General features: G+C 40.7%; 2 protein-coding genes across 3 annotated transcripts; both read left to right on the top strand.

Moving 5' to 3' along the window:
* Window positions 1-110: 110 nt before the first annotated feature.
* angptl5 (angiopoietin-like 5) lies at window positions 111-4,658 on the top strand. Of its 2 annotated transcripts, none has more exons than XM_085419603.1 (8): window positions 111-478; window positions 1,421-1,592; window positions 1,739-1,842; window positions 1,925-2,018; window positions 2,919-3,022; window positions 3,107-3,227; window positions 3,893-4,069; window positions 4,224-4,658. In XM_085419603.1, the coding sequence occupies exons 1-8, from the start codon at window positions 422-424 to the stop codon at window positions 4,541-4,543; spliced, it is 1,149 nt and encodes a 382-aa protein (XP_085275729.1). In that variant the 5' UTR covers window positions 111-421; the 3' UTR covers window positions 4,544-4,658. The 2 variants fall into 2 exon arrangements, with proteins under 2 accessions (XP_085275729.1, XP_085275727.1); XM_085419601.1 differs by having other exon boundaries at window positions 117-478; window positions 3,893-4,078.
* Window positions 4,659-7,240: 2,582 nt separating this feature from the next.
* Window positions 7,241-21,816, top strand: trpc6a (transient receptor potential cation channel, subfamily C, member 6a). Its single transcript, XM_085420605.1, has 14 exons — window positions 7,241-7,461; window positions 8,330-8,658; window positions 10,602-10,734; window positions 11,825-12,125; window positions 13,227-13,412; window positions 15,109-15,273; window positions 15,357-15,588; window positions 15,691-15,918; window positions 16,729-16,993; window positions 17,789-17,984; window positions 19,255-19,455; window positions 19,634-19,690; window positions 19,809-19,884; window positions 19,973-21,816. Exons 1-14 carry the CDS (start codon window positions 7,322-7,324, stop codon window positions 20,101-20,103), a joined length of 2,640 nt encoding a protein of 879 aa, XP_085276731.1. The 5' UTR covers window positions 7,241-7,321; the 3' UTR covers window positions 20,104-21,816.
* Window positions 21,817-21,901: the final 85 nt, after the last annotated feature.

The following is a 21,901-nucleotide window of genomic DNA, read 5'->3' as shown; positions in this document are numbered from 1 at the left end:
CCACATCTGTTTCTCATGCTGATGGCAGGATATAACCTGTAAAACAACAATGCTCAGTAATAGACACACTGAGGGGGAAGGTAATGGCTCTGAATCAGCAGATTCAGCTACTTGCCAGAGTTTTATCAACAAATGTGACCTCCTCTTTTAAAGGGTATGCTGTCATGGGAATGTAACAAGAGAAAGTAGGAGTGACTGATGGAGGTGGAGAAAGAGCAGTTGGACAGGAAGTGTAGAGAAAAAAAAGTAGTTTAAAAAATGAAAGGAAGATGCAGAAATACTTCGTAGATGAGCAGAGAAGACGATTAGAAAAGGAAAGAATTTGTGGAAAAATAAGAACATATGAAGGTGTGTCTGCTGGCGGACCGAATTCAGCTCCTTCAGCTCCTGGTGGAAATAATCACAGTCAGAAAAGACTGAGATGATGTGGACAGCAGCTGTCCTCCTGCTGCTTTTGCCTTCGCTTCTTTCCTATGCAGTATGTACCGCACTGCATGCTATGAATGTTTTTAACTTGTCATCTGTCTTATTGATCAATATCACTCCTCCATCAGGAGTTACAGCAGGAAGCTATAAATTATGACTTGTGAGGGAGCTCATTTAAAGGTGTTAAAGTGCTTCAAGAAATGCCCATATAATCACAGAGATTTAGAGGTTAGCCACAAATTCTTGTTTTTTTAAATTAGTTATATCATCTTTAAAATGATCATGTTATGAGTTTGTGTTTTAAATGAAAGAAAATAAGTATTTTTTAACAAAATATACAGGTAAAAGTATCTGTTATGCATATATATCCACATATTGTAAGTAGATTTTTTAATTTATTTTGCTGATGCAATAATGTGTAAGCAGCACGTTTCCAAAACGTTTTCTTAGGTGGAGTTTAACTCCTTATTAGAGCTGAGCAATCTTTCCAAGTAGGTTCAGTCACGTGAAACCTACTTGGTTTCAAAGGACTGTGCACAATTTCCATCCAAAATGTGCTGTAGTGGAACGATAAAGTGAAATACCTCAAAAGCCATATTTTACTGTCGGTTACAAATCTTTTTTCGGTTTATTGGAGTTACTCTCAGCCAAGTGCGATATTTGACCTACAGCACTGCTGATCCCACGATGAAAGTCTTTTTTTCCTTGTGGTGGTGGAGAAGTTAAAACACAACAGCTAATCAGGTTAAAACACTAACAGAGTGTCTACTTCCTGACTCAGGGGACTTGAGTCAGGAAGTAGACTACAAACTACATTTTCTGTAGTACATTTGAAATAAGAAACCATGTGATATATAAAAGGCAGAAAACAAACACAACGCTGACATTATTCAGTCTCTAATGAGCCACAGGAGTCATACTTTCCAGGCTAGTTACACATAAGTGCTGACTTATAGATTGAACTCTCTCATTGTCCTTTTCTCCTGATTTCCAGGACAAAGAGAACAGAGGTAATATAAACCAATCGGAATTAGACAATCGAGATTTCGCTGATGTTCCTGTCAAAGATCAGAGACCTCTTGGTGAAGTCAAAGGTCAGGACTCATGCACCATCCCGTGTGACATCACTGTCAAACTCCTGCGAGATGAGAAACAATCCATTTGTGGTAAAGCCTTTTCTGATTTGTTGTGCTGTTGTTAGCCCCATTACCTTCATGTGTTGTTCAGTGTGTGTACTTTTGTGTGTGTGTGTGTGTGTGTGTGTGTGTGTGTGTGTGTGTGTGTGTGTGTGTGTGTGTGTGTGTGTGTTCAGGTCAGCTGCAGCAGTCTTTGCTTGCGTTTGGACGCAGCAACAGAAAACTGATGAGGGATGTGATGGAGGCGCAACAGAGAGCTCTGGACATCCTAAGCAGTCAGGTTAAACATCTGTTAAACATCTGTTAAGTGTTTGTGATCGTCAGACTGGCTGAATGTATTTACAGTGATGTCATATTTCCAGGTCACAGAGTTGATGACCAAAGTGCAAACGCTCAGCTTGGAAGTTCAGAGAAGCAACACTGAGATGTACTCCATGAAACCTGTACAATCTCATGGTAACACACACACAAACACATACGATTGTGATTATAGAGCTTGAAAGACATAAACGCTAACTAGTAACACCCAGTGACATGGTGAATTATGAAAAGTACTGTACCTTTGGTGATTTAAGTTGTGAATCATTATTTAAGAAGCTACTGAAGTTCCTTCCCCTTCCTGTTTTTCTTCTAATAGGCTACCCCTTACAAACATAAGGTTTAAACAGTAGGTTCAATCCAGAGATCACCATATTAATGACATCCCCTGTTTAAACATCATATAGAGCCAAGAGCTGAGTTTAATGTGATCTATGTTTATAACAGCATATAAATAAAAGATAATGTGGATATAAACACTATGGCCTCCCTTTGAGGATATCTTTAAACCTGGTGCATAATTTTGTCCATTATTTAAAAATGAAATCACCAGTATATCAGTTTTAGAAAAAGGTTTAAATAGAATCAACAGAACAGCATTTTTTCAAAATCTGAGGTTCGTAAAAGTTTTTTTTTTCTGACCCACAAAGCCACACCAGAAGGTATTTAAACCTTTAGTACATCAGAAATCTTCAAAATCTGCAAATTTGGAGGTACATATTTTCCACTAGATGCTGAACTGCACCACTAACTTGTACAGTCTATCATAACTCAATAGTTTGTGCCTCATTTGAGTAACTAAACAGCTCTGACGGAGAAAAACAGAGAGAAAAACAGCTCTGACAAATATATAATGATTGTGCGGCGAAGGCAGAGAATAAATTGATGCCATTTATATTAAGCTCAGTGACTAATTATTACATGAAGTGCACAGTCCTTCAAGTCATTAGTGGCTATAAATCAAAAAAGTTGCTTCACCATAAATTTGATTAAATTACTCTCCTGGTGACCAAACAGAGTGTTTGTTGCATTGATTAGGACGAGACTGCAGCGACATCAAGGACAACCTCGTGTCAGTCGTCCCCAAGATCCCCAGTGGCATTTACATAGTCCACCCAGAGAACACTGACTCTTCATTTGAGGTACATGTATATAATTCATTCATTCACTCCTTCAGTGATTTATTCACTCTGTGGCCGACACTCAAAGCAAAGCTTGTCCTGCAGGTTTTCTGTGAGATGGACTATATGGGAGGCGGATGGACGGTGATGCAGAGGAGGAGTGACGGTTTAACTGACTTCAAAAGATCCTGGGATGGCTATGTCAATGGCTTTGGACACCTTGCAGGTTGTACATTATCAAAGAGATCCTCTTTGAGGTTGAACTGTTAAAAATAACATTAGATGGTGGTAAGCTAGATGCTCAAAATATACTTTATAGTATCAGCTAAAGAATGTTTTGGGAACCACTGACCAACATAATGTTCACTATCTGCTGGACCTGAGGTTGTGTGATTCGTAGGTTTCCATTGTGAGTGAATTCATTTGCCACAACAACCATAATTATCCATCACTTTAAGGCTTAATACAGTCTAAAGGTGTGCGTTACAGAGTATTTTACTTTTGGAATCGACTTTCTTGTTGATCCAGTCTAAAGCAGCCATTGGAGGAACTGCAGTCTAGGAGGAACTTTCATTTTTTATCAATGGTTTTTGCTTGAGCAGCACATAAAGTTGTGCTAGCATAACAACTAGCACAGAGGAAACGTTAGCAAAGCATGAAGAGGATAAGTTTTAATAGGCTGCTGCTGTATATATAGGACTATCGGTGTATGGATGGCAGGCTAGCATTTTGATTCTGTTCCCAGTATTTATACTAAGGTTAGCTAGCCATCACCTAGTGAGGTATCATAGCATTTCCTCATAGTTGTCACACTGTCTCATTTTTATCAGTCTACACATATTGAGAACTATACCTTTCACTTCACCACTAAATCTCTCGTCTTGTGTTTAGGAGAACACTGGTTGGGCTTGAGGAAGGTGTTTCACATAGTAAACCAGAAGGATACTCGATTCCAGCTTCACATTGCTCTAGTCTCCCATGACGATGTCACCTCTTATGCATCGTATGATGACTTCCGCCTTGACAGTGAAACGCAGTTCTTCAGCATACACCTGGGCAGATATGCAGGTAGTGCAGGTATGGCTTAATAAGTTAAACTTCACAAAACAAATGTTATTTTTTAAAAATTGCTAAAGTGCAAATTAAAACACCGGCGACCGGTCCACTTGGTTATTTTGTGTCTCCTGCATGTCTGCATGGATTTCTGCGTGCTCTGGTGCAGGTGATGCGTTTCGAGGCTACAACCAGGAACAGAACCAGGACACGGCACCGTTCAGTGCCTCAGATGTCGACAATGATGGCTGCAACCCTTTCTGCTCCATTGGCAATTGCACGGTGGAGAGCTGCAGCATTCACCACAACCACACGGGGTGGTGGTTCAATCAGTGCGGCCTGGCAAATCTCAACGGCTCTCCCGAAGACACAGAGCGAAACCAGGGGCAGAGGACGCACATCGTGTGGGACACCTGGAGACACAACGGAGTCCCCTACACCATCAAATCTGTCACCATGAAGATCAGGAGGATTGCAACCAATAATTGAGAGATGATGGGAAGAAATGGATCATTTCAATGCATGACTAAAAGCTTCATTAAAACAGAATATAGTTCTTCTGGATTACTATTTTCACTGTGACCAACATAAAATAAAATAAAATCAGCCAATTACTTATGGTGTTCTTCTTCTTTTACACTAATTGCAAACTCTGCTGCATTCCTGTCAGTTTCAACTGATCTTGGTTCAGCTAACATACACACCAAGGTAAGGGAGGAGAACTTAAACTGATCCAGTCCAGTAGGTGGTGCTGTGAATCTCAGCAAGGTGTACCGATTGAGACCTACATCACATGCAGTTTATTAGTATTGACCAGATTATTTCTGTCACTATTGCAGCAGAAATAATCCGCAACCATGAAATCCAAGCCTGATTAGGAAAAACCCTGCAAAGGTCTGATCAAACAGAAACTAAATGCGACCTCCCCAAATAAATACGTTAGCAAGCCAGAGGACCTCTGTTGCTTCAGACACCCAGAGTACCCTCCCTGCTCCACAATCAAATCACTGGATTAGAGAGAAAAGGTTACCGAGGCTACAGCTGAAAACTGGGGCTTCTTCTTCCCCGAGGTCACATTCACACTGACGTGTGAAACTGAATCAGCCCCCTGATTCATCTCAGTATAACCACCGTGTTGAAACAGTCTGCAGAAACCTCGTGGTTTCACCCCTTCAGGTGCATCACATGATAGTCATTGATTAAAAGCAATCAAGTTTGGTAATCCTGTAAGACAGTAACGACCAACAGTAGCTCATACCTGTCTCAAGGTCGTGGTGTTAAAGACTTCTTGTTTCAGTAAATCTTTTACCAAATGATGATTCAATCAGGAAAGTTTCATGCGCATCAGAACTTTTGAGCGCTCCAAGAATCAGACGCTGTTATTATCGTCTCTCCGGATGAGCACTAGACACTTTGCAGCTGTAATGAAAACCGCAGCCTCTTGAGCACGCTGGCAGGACCTCAGACTGTTTAGTTTCGCCAGAAAATCACAGAAACTGGTGTATTCTAATCTCGCAGGTGTCCAACAAACCAGCGGTGATACTGATTTCTTATTATTCACACATTAGAGAAAGAAAACACAGAATAAAAAACAAACTCGGGAGAGTCTGGAGTGTGTCTAAGTTTTACCTGTTACATAAAAAATAAGGAGAAGTAGAAGTAAAGAAGAGCGAGAAAATGGTGGGATTGGGTGAAGGAAGGAGCTGCAGGTTCAGGTTGGTTTATTGGACAAAGAACAGATGCACAGGCTGCAGAACAGCTGCTTCCACACAGGAAACAATTTGGTCTGGGCCTTTGTGTGCGTGTGTGTTTTTCTTGTTCTTCCTCCCCTCCTTCTTCAGAGTTCAGCCCAACAAAACATGAACTATGAGCGAAATATCTTGAACTCAGGTGGCTTCATCATTTCAAGTGACGTCTTTAAAGTATACGGCTTTGGTAACTCTACTCCAGTTAGCTGCAGCATTGTGGGGCTTACATGTACGGTGTCCTGTTGGTGCCAAAGTTTGTCTGTGTGTGTGTGATATGTGTGTGTTTGTGCTTGTGTGTTTTAGCGTCAGTGATTCAGGTGATAACACTGAAGGAGCGCCTGCTCTATGTGTGGTCTGGTATGCCTACATATCACCGCAGTTAATCAATACGCACACCCACACATGAGGAGGACACACAAAGGACTGTCCAGGTACTTGTCCACTCAGTGCCCCTCAGTAAGAGTGTGTATGTTTAGGCTGACAGTGTTTACATCCAGATCTCAGGTCTGTTCTGTTCAGACGAGCAAATCTTAACAAAAACCCACAATGGTGACATTTGTCAGACTTTACCCCCATTGCCACTGAAATGTGACGCCCCTACGCCACGACACATCCAAACTGGCTAATCTTCAGCAATCAGGTCCTTAAAAGGCAATTCTCTCTGCCACAATTGTGCATTGGAGATCCTGCTTTATCAGGCTGATTTCACGCTGAGACTTTTTACAGACTGTAAGGGGTTTTTTCATGTGAAATTCAGCTTGAAAGCAGACAAAAAGTGCTCTCAGCTGACATAGGTAGCAACAAAACAAATAAAAGAATTATGGGACAATAAAGCAGAAGATGATCACAATATTGCTGCAAAGAGCTACTAAAAGCTGGACAGTTGTAAACACATGAACACATGTGATTGGGTACAGAGTTTTCCCACACTGGACCAGGATCAGCTGAGAGTGGGAGCACACAGGAAGCAAAGTCTACAGGGAATTTAAACCCTGAGGAATCTCATCTGCTGTTCATCAGCCATCAGTCACTTCTGCACGCATGTACACACACACTAAAACTCTCAACACGTACTCTAAACAATGCAGTTTAAAATAGCATCTTACGAGTCAAAAATACAACTATTGGTAAGACACTATATCATGAGAATATTTCATTTCTTTACTCCTATTATTTTTGTAACAAATCCACCTTTATTGCCACGACTAATACTGAGTAATATCAAAGAAAGAGATGAAGGACTTGGTGAAACCGCTGAGACAAATATGAACCTACATCTGTAGTAACTCTGAGCCTGTTCAGTCGCAACCCTGAGCTTCCTCCCACATCTGTAAAGTTCAATGCGTCACGTAAGGAAAAGTGTTGTGGGACCCAGAAGGATGCATTCTTTCTCAAGAAAACAGAAAAAACCAGAGGGGGAGGGCGACAGAGAGACGGAGAGAGAGAGACGTGCCACAGACACTTGATTAGTCTTTCACATGAAACGGGAGCGCAGCCTCTGCTGTCGATCACCTCCAGGATGAACCACAGACCGCTTGCAGTTCATCATGCCAGCCGGACTGCAGGTTACAGCGACAGCCCCAGAGCCAGGAGCCGTGATAACCTGCTCATGTACGATGATTTTGGAGAGGAAACATGTTGCTCCGGACGATGCCTTGGGTAAGTCTGCCAGAGGTGTAGCAGGCATATATGCTCATCCTCTGCATCTTTTTGTTAAAATCATGGATAAGACTGACAGATTTTAAAAAGTTTGAAGGAGAAGATAAAACGTATTTGGACGCCTGATGGTAATTTTCACTAAATATTGCAAGCACAATGTTCTTCAGTTTGCATTCTTTAACTTGGAACCAGCAAAACAGCCACAGGTGCTCATTGGGTTTAACTCTAGGTGAGCGCTCTGGGATGGAGGGAGGGAGACTGATGTACATTAGAGAGTGTACTTCAGAACCCATGATCCATTAGTAAACGTAATTTAACTTATGAGTAACATAATGCTTATAATATAAACCATTTTTTTTGCATTTCCTGCCTCGTTATTTACATTAGCCTCAGTGCTCAGTGCTACAGGATTTCTCAACCTCTTCTTATGCTCCTCTCGTCACACACTGATGCCTGCTTGGGAATCTTTTTGGTCGTTCTGATGCACTGAGTACTTCGTTTTTATGTGCAAACCTTGTAAGCCATCATGGCATAAACAACAAACCTCATATGATGTAGCAGAACAGAATGTTAGATAATGCATCTTAAAAGAATATTAAGAAAGAAATACAGAACCAGGAAAATGTTGTAACTTGATACTATTTCATCTGTTCTCTAGGTAAAAGTTAACTTACATCTACTAATTGCAGATTATGGTAGGCAAGTATATGAATGAGGTTAACTGTGATTCAGTGCTCTCTCACGGGTGTGTGGGTCTCTCTCTCATTACTTGTGTGGATAGCACACCTGCACCGTTCTGGTTGAGAACTACATTGTGTGTAAATTCATGTGTGGACCATACACCGAGTGTTTTTTGTGTTTCTGGCAGCCACAGTAACTCTGAGCGACAGCTTATGGCTCGTCTCACTGCTGCTAAACGACGCCAGGCTCTCCGTGGACCTGCCTACATGTTCTCAGCTCCCTCAGTCAGCCTGTCAGAGGTTGAGCAGCGTTTCCTGGAAGCAGCTGAATACGGGAACATACCAGAGGTGCGGCGTATGCTGCTGCATGTACCCAACTTGAACGTCAACGCTGTTGACTACATGGGCCAAAATGCACTGCAGCTGGCAGTGGCCAACGAACATCTGGAGGTGACAGAGCTGCTGCTGGGGAGGGCAGACTTGGCCAGAGTGGGCGACGCTCTCCTTTTAGCCATCAGTAAGACCTGATTATTTATGTATGGCCAAAAACACATAATATGGCAAAATCTCTATATCACTCAAAAGTTCCAAAGATGTCAGACACAACACATTGCTTGACTGGATGGAACCACAGTTATGTAACCGTTTATCCGTTAATCTGTGTCCTTACATAGCTGTGTCTCTTTATGAGTCTAGTGACATTGCTTAATAATAATGATTAATTGCCTCAGTACTGTTAACCCCTCTGTACCACAGCCTCTGAGTCAAGTTTCTCATACATCCTGCAGCCACTCAGCCGCCTGCAAAAATGTTACCACAGTTGCATTGGCATTTTTCTGCTCAAACGGGCCAGACTTGGACCATTTCTGGTGAAATACTTTGTGTTTAGTTTGAGGAGATTGTTGATGACTACGTTTTTACATTTTACTTATTTCTTTATATTTTGCTAGGACAATGGGAATGTAGTGTATAAAGCAAAAAGAGTGCAATTCTAACAAACTTCAAAATCAATGTTTGGTATCACCACCTTTATTCTTTAACATAGTTTCAGCTCTTGTAGCTTCATTCTCTGGTCTGTTGAAGGAAATTCAAAGTTTTACTTTGGATGTTGGCTGCCTTCTGTTCTCGTCAAGATCTCATACTGCTTAAATAATGCTGATGTCCGAGCTCTGGGGAGGCCAGTCCATCACTGATAGTATGCAAGTGTGTGTTTTTCTATACAGGTATGCTTTTACTAATCATTGGCAGTGTGTTTGGGATGACTGTCATGCTGAATAATGAAGCCACTGACAATCAGATGCTTTTCAGATGGTATTGCACGACGGATCAAAATTAAAAAGTTTACTTTTCTGTGTTCGTAATTTCATTGGTTTTAACAACATCTTCAACACCACTGTCTATGATGCCTGAAACCTTTAAAGACTCTCCACCAACTTACTGTTGTACGTCTCTGCTGACCTCCTTCATACATAATAATGATGATTTGAACCAGAATGTTCATATTTGGATTCAGTGCTCAATATGACCTGTTGCTAGAGATTTTCAGTCCACTTATTGGGAAATTTGGCAAACCTCAGTTTTCCTGTTTTCCTTCTTTAAGAAGGTCTTCTTGACAGCCACCCTTCCAATGAGGCCAGTGAACAGTAAATGGATCAGCTGAAGGTTCAGATGCGTCTCTCAGGTCTGGACTAAAAATGAGGGGAAAAGAAGCCAATGCCTAAAGAAAAACCTTTGAAAGGCCCTGAGAAATCCTGGAGAACTACTGCCCAAGACGACTAAACTTTGGCTTTTGCAAAATCCTGTCTAGCTAAGTTGCCAACATGCTAATTTAGCACGAGTACAAAAGACTAGACTTTTAGCCTCTTCTGTTAGCAGTTACAAGATTTAAAAGATTGTTGCTTTAAAAAAGACAATATTAAAGGTTGGTTCCATTGTTCAGGAAGGCTGAGGATGTATGTTTTCTTCTTTAGTAAGTCATCATTTAAAAAAAAAAAAAAATACAGGCGATGTAGTATTGAAAAACTGTGACCAACCTGAGTAGATAGCCTATATCAGGGGTTCTCCAAGTATGGCCTGTGGGATAACGGCGGTCCTTATCAAAATCTATTATGCACTGCAGGCATTGGAAGGAAAATATACATTTAATTTCTCCACAGTTTATGTTTTAAGGTAGTAAAATATGAGTTCAAAGGACCATTTTCTTTCAAGTTGAGCTATTCTGTTTGAGCCATTATGGCATGCTAACAAATGATTAGGAAATTTAACAACTACTTCAGTAATGGTTAAAAATACTTTAAACCAGCCCCCCCAAAAAACTGCAATAATGATCACAAACTCCAGCAAACTACCAAATGCTATGTAAGCTAACATTTTAGAGTTATCGTTAAGATTCAGCAATTTTAGCAACAGCAGTGTAAATGAAGTTGTACCACCAACAAGTTTGCTCCGTTTTTGTTTTAGGTAAAGGTTATGTTCGCATCACAGAGACTTTACTGGGCCACCCTTCATTTAGAGACGCCCGTCGTCTAACAGCAAGCCCCGTTCAGGCAGACATGTTGGATGACTTCTATGCTTATGATGAGGACGGGACAAGGTATGTGTGAGGAAGAGGTGTTTCATTACTTACATTTGTATATTTGTTTAAGGTAATAGCGGACACTTTATTAGGCACATTTGCACTTCAGGAAAACATTTGGAACATGCATAAACATGAAACTTTTTTAGATATGTATTGAGTATTTATTAAACACCTCAATGGTTTGTGTGATTCTGTCTTTCAGACACTTGAGCAGCTACTCAGTTTATGGTGGGCAGATGCTGTAAGATAAAGAGACAGTATTAGCCACAAATGTATCCAGTTATTGTGTGGTTAAGAGAAGTGTGGGTAGTGTATTTATGCGATAATCATGAACATGGGTGCTGATGGAAAGAAGGAAGTGGGGTGGGGGATGAGCATGTTATGAGCAAGGTGTGGCTTATCAGCAGCAGCAGACTCTTTCTTTTGCTATTGCTGCTTCATAAAGCTGTTGTGTGAAGTTTGCAAATTAAAGCTTCAATAAATAAAATAGCAAAACTTGTGTTTTATAAAAACAAGTTCCTGACATGCAGATCTCTCCTTAATATTTGGTTTCAAGGCTCGTTTTTGCTTTCATCATGCAGCTACATGCAGCTTTTTTTTTTTTCCACTGGCAACTAAGTTTGTTTGCATTAAAGAAACTAAGTTTAGAAGTCCTGGCAGATGGATTTAGCAGCAAATCATTTTCCTGTTTACAGTCTTTGTGCTAAGCTAAGCTAGTTCTGGCAGTAGCTTCATATGTGCTGATTGGAGATATTATATCTAATCTATCTCTGAACAAGAAAGCAGTTAAATATGTTCCACAACTGTCATAGTCTCATACGAGTCAACAACAAGAAGCTGACAATAGGGGGGTAGTGAGGTATAAATGGAAATGTCCATGCTTGGTGACGCAATGTAACTATGATGGATGCACTGACTGCTCCAGCTGCTGCTATTTTTTTTTTTTTTTTGCTTTTTTGCAGTTAGTTTGCAGAAAAGTTCATTAAATAAATTCATAACATTCATAAAAATGTTGAAACTTAAACCTCGTTTGCAGAAACGAAGCTAAGGCGAATGCTGATACTGCGTACTATCTGCATGTTTCTCTGTGTGTAAATTCCTGCAGGTTTTCTCATGACGTGACTCCAGTGATACTGGCTGCACACTGTCAGGAATATGAAATTGTTTACACCCTGCTAAGTAAAGGGGCTCGCATCGATCCGCCTCATGACTACTTCTGTGGCTGTGACTCGTGCAACTACCAGCAGAAGTTTGACTCCTTCAGCCACTCCCGATCGAGGATCAATGCCTACAGAGGACTCGCCAGTCCTGCTTACCTCTCCTTGTCTAATGAGGATCCAGTGCTGGCAGCACTGGAGCTCAGCAATGAACTGGCCATGCTAGCTAATATTGAGAAAGAATTTAAGGTACAAATACAACGACAAGAACAAAAATGCAAACACAAGTCCGGCAGAACTAATGTGCACTGTCTGTTATCACTGCTGTACACATACCCTAAAACATACCCATGAACATTTTATAAACCTTAAGAGAAGAACAGACGAGGGTCTAGATCCTGTGGTCACTGTTCAGATTTTTGGTTTGACACATAAACAACAGCTGTAATTATTGCTGGGCTCAGAGTACCAAAGTATGCTGTGGGTACTGTACAATAAATAAACAACAGGATGCCTGAGCAGAGATGTCCAAATACAGCCTACACATTTTTTTCTTGATGTTCATGCTGTGAAAAGTATTTGCCCCCTTCCCGATTTCTTATTCGTTTCCATATTTGTCACACTTGGAAGAACACAAAGGCTTGCTAACATTGCCAAGACTTTTGGGAAATATTCTGTGGGCTGATGAGACAGAAGTTGAACTTTTTAGAAGCTTTGTATCCTGTTACATGTGGCATAAAACTAGCAAAGCATTCCATAACGAAAACATGACAACAGCCAAACACGGTGGTGGTGATGTAGTGTGATGGTCAGAGGCTGCTTTGCTGCTTCAAGACCTGGATGACTTGCTGTTGACTTGATATATTCATGAATTCTGCTCTCTAACAGGAAATCCTGAAGGAGAATGTCCATTCATTCCCTGAAGCTCAAGAGCACTCAGGTTAAGCAGCAATGACATGGAGTGGCCTAGTCAAAGTCTGGTCTCAGACTTTGACTTTGACTAGACGGAGATGCTTTGACATCACCGTAAACAGACTGTTCAGGCTCAAACACCCTCCAATGTGACTGAATGACAACAATACTGCATGGAAGAGTAGGCTAAAAATTCCTCCACAGCGTTGTGAAAGACTCACTGTCAGCTTTCAGAAATGCATGATTGCTGTTTTTGCTACTAGAAATAGCACAAACAGTTATTAGGTTTAGGGGCAAGTGTGGATAGCTTTTTGCTCTCAATAAATGAAAACATCATTTAAAAACTACCTTTTGCATTTACTTGCATCTTACTAGCATCTTACCAAATCATCTCAAATGTTTCACTCCTGATGCACATTTCCTCCATCATGTTTCTAGAATGACTACTCCCGCCTTTCGAGCCAGTGCAAGGATTACGTGGTGGGCCTTCTGGACCTGTGTCGCAGCACGGAGGAAGTTGAGGCCATATTAAATGGAGAAACTGACTCGGACGATAGCTATGATGTACCAGGTCGCCCCTCCCTCACACGGCTCAAATTAGCCATCAAATACGAGCTCAAAAAGGTCAGTGTGTTCTCAAACAGGCAATGACACAGCAGCAGGATAAAACATGGGTTTTCTGAGCAAGTTAGAAGTATTGCAAACATTTATCTGTGCTATGGGAGCAGCATAACCCATTTAGATTGATATCCTACTAAAAACTGTCATTGTCATTCCAGTTGTGGACGACATAGAGCCAAACTGATATGTTGGCCGATAACAGCTATTTGCCGATATATCAGTATTGGCAAATAATTTCCATTTTTAGGTTGATAAATGAAAACTAAAGAAGAGAACGAAGAAACATCGCTCAACTGTGTTGCGAAGGTTATTACGTAAGTTTTCCACTAGAAGGTGCTCTGCAGCTCCCGTGTTGGAAAAGTATTCAGAACAACCAGCTGATCTGAGCAGAGTTGGGCAGAGTGTAAACGAGTCATGTGACAATAAAACAAGTTTATTTTTAAACTGCTTTGTTATACTATCTTAGTAAAAAGTAACTACACATAACACATTTTGGGGAATTTTTTTTTCTAGTGTGCCTGAAAGAAAAAAAAAAAAAAAATCGGCTAATATATCAGATTTTTAAATCACCAAATATCAGTAATGGTGTCTGTCTAAAAAATTCTATATGAGTTGGACTGTCCGTAACATTACTGCATGAGGGTAACAAACTTTTAAAATCAGACAAATATCCAAAGGTGAGAAAAACAACAACAACAACAACAGCTATGGATGCTGGGAAACAATGCCTAATTTTAAGATCAATTAAAAAAAAATAGAAATGAAAAATGGAATTTATAGTGTGAAACATCAAAATGCTGTCGACAAGTGTTTTTAATATAAAGATATTTGTAGCACTTAGTCACGTTGAGCTGAGTCTGAACTCATCTGTCTTCATTTCTAATTGCAGCTGTCTGATGTAATCGTTTTAGAAGCCAATTTGTGTGGTTTAAATCATTAATCAGTTTGTAAAATGCCAGAAAATTACTCTTCATAAATCGATTAAATGTTCAGATCAATAAAAACAAAAATAAATCTGCTCTAGTTTCAGCTCTCAGGTGTAATGGATTTCTGCTTTTCTCTGTTTCAAATAAATAAAAATAGAATCACACTTTAAGGATTCTACCTTAAGCTTCCAGTAGCCTTTATGTCACGGTCCGGGGCAGCGGCCGTGTGAAGAGTGGAAAGGAGGACTCAAATGCAGCACTTACTCAGATGTAAAGGCGATTTATTGACAATATCAAACATAAAGTGGAGATGGCAAAACAGAACTAAGGATGAACTAAACTGGGTGAAACTACACAAAGGAGTGGCAAACCTGAACATGAAGGGAGAACAGCAGGGAGAGCACGCAGGGGATTTCACAGGGTATGAACACAGACGACGCGACGAGGAGCAGAGGAAATCACACACTATAAATACACAAAGAGACACTGGGAAATCACACACAGGTGGGGGAAACAGCTGGACCTGATTAACCTGACGAGACAGGGGAACACTAACACCAGGGACCAACAGAGGGAGCACAAACCCAGAACCCAGTGTCTAAAATCCCAAACACAAACCATCCCAAAACAGCCATGAATAATAATGAAAGTAATAACAATAAAGAACATAAACATAAAGTCACTGAGTCATGGTCGCAGGACCATGACACTTTATTTTCCCGTTTCCTTCTCCTTAACTCTTCTGTCCTACTTCTTTCATCTGTGCCTTTCAGTTTGTGGCTCATCCTAACTGCCAGCAGCAGCTGCTGAGTATCTGGTATGAGAACCTGCCTGGCCTGAGACAACAAACCACTGCCATCAAACTGCTGGTGGTGCTGGCGGTGGCTATAGGACTGCCTGGACTGGCTGTGGCTTACTGGATTGCCCCATGCACCAGAGTAAGTAATATTTACATCCATAAAGATCATTCACAGTACAAGCTTTCCTCTCACCCTTCCGTTATTCCATCTCTCATTCTCAGGTGGGAAAAGTGATGCGTAGCCCCTTCATGAAGTTTGTGGCTCATGCCTCATCCTTTACAATTTTCCTGGGTCTTCTCATCCTGAATGCTGCTGACCGCTTTGCAGGCACCACCCTGCTGCCAAACATGACACACCATCAGCTCCCGGGCAGCTCTGACCCTCTGCTGCTCTACCGCATGACTACAACACCCTTCACTTGGATGGAGATCCTTATCATCTCATGGGTCATAGGTGAGCATAAGATGATGATAGATAATAAAAAAGCAAACAATTAAAAAAACAACTGAACATCTGCCGAATCATGTCATTTGTGTTCTTGTGCTCCTGCTGCAGGTATGATTTGGGCAGAGGTAAAGGAGATCTGGAGTCAAGGACCAGGGGAGTACCTGGTTGAGCCGTGGAACTTCTTGGATTTTGGGATGCTCGCCATCTTCCTGGCTTCCTTTAGCTGCCGCTTCTCTGCGCTGAGACATGCTAACTTAGCACAGACCTCTGTGTATGCAAAATACACAACGCTGATTAATGTCACACTGCCTAAGGAGATACGCTACTTCACTATGGGTGAGCAGTTTCACATTTTCACACATCGCATGAACTAATTCAAATACCATGATGTGCTTGATTTATACAGCAGCAAATCACTTGAAAAGAACCCCCAACAACCAGACAACCCCCTATAAACAAGTACTTGGTGACAGTGGGAAGTAAAGACTCCTTTCTAACAGGAAGAAACCTCTAGCAGAGAGGGGTAGCCATGCGCCATGACCGATTGGGGGTGAGGGGAGAGTCTTTACAGGACAATCTGTGTTATAGTAGAGCCTTTACTTTACAATATTAAGCACCTTGAAGTGACTGTTGTTGTAATTTGGCACTGTATACATAAGATTGAATTGAAACAGAACAAAAGACACATGTTTCCTTCCTGCTGGGAGACACTGCCATGAGGTGATGTGATTGGCTGGAAACAACTTTTAGGCAGGTTGCAAGCATCAAAGTAACATCGGCAGAAATGCCAGAACCCAAGGTTTCAGAGCTGAAGATTGATTTATAAGGAAAAGATTCACTTCACTTGTTCATGGCTTTAATGTTGTGTCTGTTGTAGCTGTCAGTCTATAGATGTAAAAAGTAAAAAGTATCACTGTCGCCCTAGATTTTCCTGTGCTTATTGGCAAATTAACTTTTGTTTTTTCCTTCTCTTTAAAGAGAACAAGATGAAATTAAGCCGCGTGGCTAACACATCCTTTGTTAAATAGCCTTTTTAGTGCCCGGCTTGTGCTCATTTATCAAAATAATCTTCAGTGTGCCTTAAAACAATAATTGCAAGCTTTAATCAAAGGTGATTTTCTGACTTACGCTTGTGTTCTTTTGTAGCTCGTATCGAGTGGGTGGCGTCAGATCCCCAGTTGGTATCAGAGGGCCTGTACGCGGTCGCAGTGGTGCTGAGCTTCTCTCGGATTGCTTATATCCTCCCGGCCAACGAAAGCTTCGGTCCCCTGCAAATCTCTTTGGGAAGGACAGTAAAGGACATTTTTAAGTTCATGGTCATTTTCATCTTGGTCTTTCTGGCGTTCATGATCGGCATGTTCAACCTGTACTCTTATTACCTGGGTGCAAAACAAAATGATGCCTTCACAACGTAAGTCAATACCAGTGAACATCTGAATTTGTTTTTTTATCTATTTATTTTTTTTCATCAACTTGCACAGACGAATTCATCATGAAACTTGATTCAATTCTTGATCAACAATGGATTACCAATCCAAACCAAGGATATCACCACAAGGGTTCACAGATATTTTATATCCTGATCCTTTCTAACTATTCTTATCCAAGATCTGAGAGCTGTTTCTTTGGTAGACCCACTCATTTTGTGGTTATTACAGTTAAAAGAAGCCCCAACATTTTTGTGGCTTGTCACCATTTAAAACCAAGCCCTTGGGACCCTTATCACTGGTTGTGGTTATAGTGTGGGCAAAACTTATCATCAGTGCACCCAGGAGGGATTTGATCTCCCTACAGCTGAAGAAGTTTTGAGTCCAGAAAAAGTTAAAGTATCTTGGATTTCAAAACAAAGAGCAAAATTATGTGGCAGCAATGAAAAGAATCTTGCATTTATCTTGGGACCCATTAGCACAAATAGTTACAGCTAAACCTTTACACAGTCATAATAGAGTATTATAAAAATATGACATGTTGCCTCAAAATCAGATTCATTGTGCCAAATAAATTCATGCTAAACTTGCATGTTTGTGCAATAATGTCAACACTATTCTGAATTATTCTGTAATTTTAACTCCAAAAAACATTTTGTCCTTCTGTTGATTTACTAAAAGAGTATCTCTGACGTTGATGGTGTACGGCTGGTTTGAATTCAAAAATAACTTCCCTCTGTTCTCCCTCTGTCCCTTTATTCGTCTGTGCATCCGTCCAGCCTGGAGGAGAGCTTCAAGACATTGTTCTGGGCTATATTTGGACTGTCTGAGGTCAGATCCGTAGTGATCAACAACGGACACAAATTCATCGAGAACACTGGTTACGTCCTGTACGGAGTTTACAATGTTACCATGGTGATAGTGCTGCTCAACATGCTCATTGCCATGATTAATAGTTCCTTCCAGGAGATTGAGGTAGGTCATTAAGACGGTAAATCATTCTGTGCCCCAGATGCATGCTTGAAAATATGAAGCATGGGCTGAAAAAGCAGCCCCACATGTAGCGCACGTTGAACTGGTACTTATATAGCACTAACTCTAACAAAGATTCACTACAAGGTTCATTCACCCAAGCACACACACATTCATAAAGAGAAATAATGTCATTTAAATTAAGATATAAAGGGAAGCAAATTACTTTAATTTATTTGTGTCACAGAATGTGAATACAACTAAATTAAATCAGGGCCTTTTCCTTTACCCAGCAATTATGCCTGTATAGACCCACCTGTGGGTAAAGTGTCCTGCTGTGTGGACTTGGTAAACCCCCACTTATCCCATCTGAGCCCCAATTAGGTGAGCCCACACAGGGTTGACAGCAGTGTTGGCCTTGGAGTCTCTGTAAGAGTTTTCTGTAAGCCGCTGTGGGTTGCCCACAGAAAACCTACGTGAGCCCCATGTAGGCTAGCCCATGAGGGGCCCATAGCAGTTTTATCCCTTTGCCCTCCCAAGAAGTAATTCTGTGGGTGCTCCACAGTGGATGCATCTAATGTAGTGCCCATAGTAATTTTTTCCTTTTGGATTCCTGTGAGGATTTTCATATAGTGAGCTTACCCATAGAAAACCCTCACTATAACACCTATGGGTTAGCCCATTAAGGCCCCACATTAGTTTTACCCCCTGGGCTAACCCATAGGTGTTTTCTGTGGGTAACCCATAGTGAATTTACCCTGCTCACTGCTTACTCAGGTCCACACTTCACCCATACCTACCCACTGTGTGCCCATGCGGGTATGTTTGCTGACACATTGTTTATAAAAAGGCGAGCCTATATAGGGAAACGTGATTATTGTGGAGAAGACGAAACTGTTGAACATATTTTATTACTTTGTCAGAGGTAGTATTAACCTGAGTTAGGATTTGAGTTTTCCTTCTTTTTTTTCTTTGAGGGCAAGTGGCTCCATAGTAATTGACATGTTTGCTTAACAAGCAAGAGATCCTTGGTTTTAACTTTGGGAGGAGACATAAATGTATTTGGAGTTGTGTGAGGAAGGACTGTTGTTAGAATCTGCTATGTCAATATGTGGAGACCCCTTGTGAATAAAGGAGTGGCTGGTCCACACTTCATACCAACTGGTGGTTGTAATGCACCACAGGCTTTTCCCCCTTCTGTACTGTCAAACATGTATATTTCCCTTCCCTGATACATTTCCCCGTTTTCGTCGTGATTTTTAATTTTTTTTAGGATGATGCTGACGTCGAGTGGAAGTTTGCTCGTGCAAAACTTTGGTTCTCCTACTTTGAGGAGGGAAGGACACTCCCTGTGCCCTTCAACCTAGTCCCCAGCCCAAAATCTATGCTCGGACTGGCCACAGGCATCAAGTCCTTGCTCCTGCAGTTAGTTGAAGGACACAGCAAAGAGAAAAATGAGACACAACTCAACCAGGTACCACACAGTATGGCGATTAATTCCCTAATATATCCAATGTTTATCCTTACGCAGCTTGAAAGGTAACATGATAGTTCAGCGTTAGTGGCAGAGCCTTAGCACCTCCCAGTGGTATTACTGCCACACCACAGAAATGTCACAATTCTGTTCAGCTAATTTGAGCTCAATTTTCCAGCTTGGAGTAAGCAAAAACTCAGGATATGGTGCTTCTACCAGCCGAACCAGATATCAGGCACGTGTTTGTGTATTTCACTGTTTTAAAACATAATTTTATTACTTGTTTTAATGTGTTATTTTTGCACAGAACATTTTATTCATAATTCGAACCCCTTTCCCTTTACTGGTTACAGAAGATCATGAAGCGGCTAATAAAGCGGTACATCATCAAAGCACAAGCAGACAGAGAGAGCGATGAGATCACTGAAGGTAAAATAATAAAGAGCACCATTTGTCCTCCCATGCTGGCATCAACATTTTCTTTGATAGCTTTGCATCTATTTTTTTTTTAATCCAGGAGAGCTGAAAGAAATCAAGCAGGACATTTCCAGTTTGCGATATGAGCTGCTAGAAGAAAAAGCACAAAACCTGGAGACGCTCGATGGGCTGCTGAAGAGGCTGGGAGAGATCAGTACGCCTTCATCATAGCAATGTCTGTCATAAGTGAAGAGCGCAAAGATTAAGTGCCTATTCACTGTCAAAAGATGCTGTATACATAGTGACACAACATTACTAACGATAAATGACAATGCACGTATGTGAATATAAACATTAAATATAAAAGGTCAAATGTATGTGACCGACAGTGTGATACACATTTTTTTGTAAAGTACAGACTCAATTTAAATATTCTATACTTATCTGCACACACACACACACACACACACACACACACACACACACACACACACACACACACACACACACACACACACACACACACACACACACGGAGTACTGTCCAAAACTCACTACCTATCATTTCTTCATATTTTGCTTCCAGGTGGTCAGACCTTATTGTAATTTTTAAGCTGGTCTTAATCAATAGTTCTCCAGCTTTCTGAAGCTCTTTCAAAGTTTTTCATTTCATTTCACTAATTTTTCAGTCCAGTCCTTGTACCTGACCATTTTCATGCCATTTAACCCTGATCTATGAGTTATAAATCTAATTCAACATAGCAAAGAATACATTTAAATTGTACATTTAGGCATTTTGTTAGTAGCAGTCAATTGTTTTCCTTAATCAAATCTACAAAAAAAGCCAACAATAACACAGTTTGACAGGCATGAAATGGTACTTTTGCACCAACAATGTGATTCCTAAAAGATATATTCGTAAAAAAAACTGGGATATCTTGGCATGGTGTGCAGTATATCCTCAAAATCTCCAATGGGCAGGAAACCGGACAGGTGAGGGTCAAAAGAAGAAGTGGCAGATCTATAAATTATCGACAGCACAAATGAAAAATAAAATCAGCAAAGACCTGACAGGACCTGAGTGATGCATCTGGCCTTTCAGTCAATCTATTACTGTTCAATGAAGTAGAGGAAAATGGTCTCAGTGTAAGGGTGGCTGTCAAGAAGCCATTCTTAAGGAAGGGAAATAAGGGAGAAAAGGCTGAGGTATGCCAAGTTGCACAAGAACTGAACGGAAAATCAGCGGGAACAGGTCTTATGAAGTGATGAATTCAAATTGGAAGTTTTTGATTCACTATGTTTGAGGATATCAGGAGAGGGGCACACCATTGAGTGTCTACAGCCATCTGTTTCACATGGTTGATACTCTGTCATGGTTTCTGATTGCATTTCAGCCATAGGTGTTCGAGATCTTGTCAGCACTGACTGAAACATGAACACAGAAAGGTCATCATCATCATTTGATCCACAATGCAGTACCATCTGGAAAGCATCTGACTAGATTAGAATGACATGACAAACACACTAGAAATGCAGAAAAATCATACTTGAATAAAAACACACACAATGGAACACTATCAGTGATGGTGCATTATTGAACTACTGTGGGATCATCATGACAGAGAATGGAACAAAAGGCAGCAACATCCGAAGACAAGCTTTGGATATTTAAGCAGTCTTCTATTCCTGAAGAATACAAGAGGTCAGGCTATGTTGAAGAATAAAGGTGTCTGTACCAAATATTAACTTTCAAGCTTATTAGTACAAACTCTGTTTTTGCCAATGACTCAATATTTACATGCAAGTTTGCACACATCTCATCGAACCTATTCCTATTTTTCCCAGTAAAATATAAAGAACTGAAGGATGGCTCAAGACTTTTGCACAGTGTTGCAGATACACAAGTTTCCTTTTGTGTCGATATAATTTACATTTCTTATTTCCTACACATTTATTAAAAATATACTTAAAGCTATCAAGACAATAGTTATTAAAAGTAGTACATAATCAAAACCTGGTAAACTGAAAA

This window comes from Rhamphochromis longiceps, linkage group LG10 (assembly GCF_057381845.1).
Source record: "Rhamphochromis longiceps isolate RC_006_pf linkage group LG10, R_longiceps_female_GT1.1, whole genome shotgun sequence".
Classification (NCBI taxonomy): Eukaryota; Metazoa; Chordata; class Actinopteri; order Cichliformes; family Cichlidae; genus Rhamphochromis; species Rhamphochromis longiceps.
This window is presented reverse-complemented; position numbering and strand designations above follow the sequence as displayed.

Coding starts and splice junctions, on each gene's coding strand:
- trpc6a (XM_085420605.1), top strand. CDS start 7,322: ATGAACCACAGACCGCTTGCAGTTCATCATGCCAGCCGGACTGCAGGT. Junction 7,462..8,329: donor TGCTCCGGACGATGCCTTGG/GTAAGTCTGCCA, acceptor TGTTTCTGGCAG/CCACAGTAACTCTGAGCGAC. Junction 10,735..11,824: donor TATGATGAGGACGGGACAAG/GTATGTGTGAGG, acceptor AAATTCCTGCAG/GTTTTCTCATGACGTGACTC.
- angptl5 (XM_085419601.1), top strand. CDS start 422: ATGATGTGGACAGCAGCTGTCCTCCTGCTGCTTTTGCCTTCGCTTCTT. Junction 1,843..1,924: donor TGGACATCCTAAGCAGTCAG/GTTAAACATCTG, acceptor TCATATTTCCAG/GTCACAGAGTTGATGACCAA. Junction 2,019..2,918: donor GAAACCTGTACAATCTCATG/GTAACACACACA, acceptor TGCATTGATTAG/GACGAGACTGCAGCGACATC.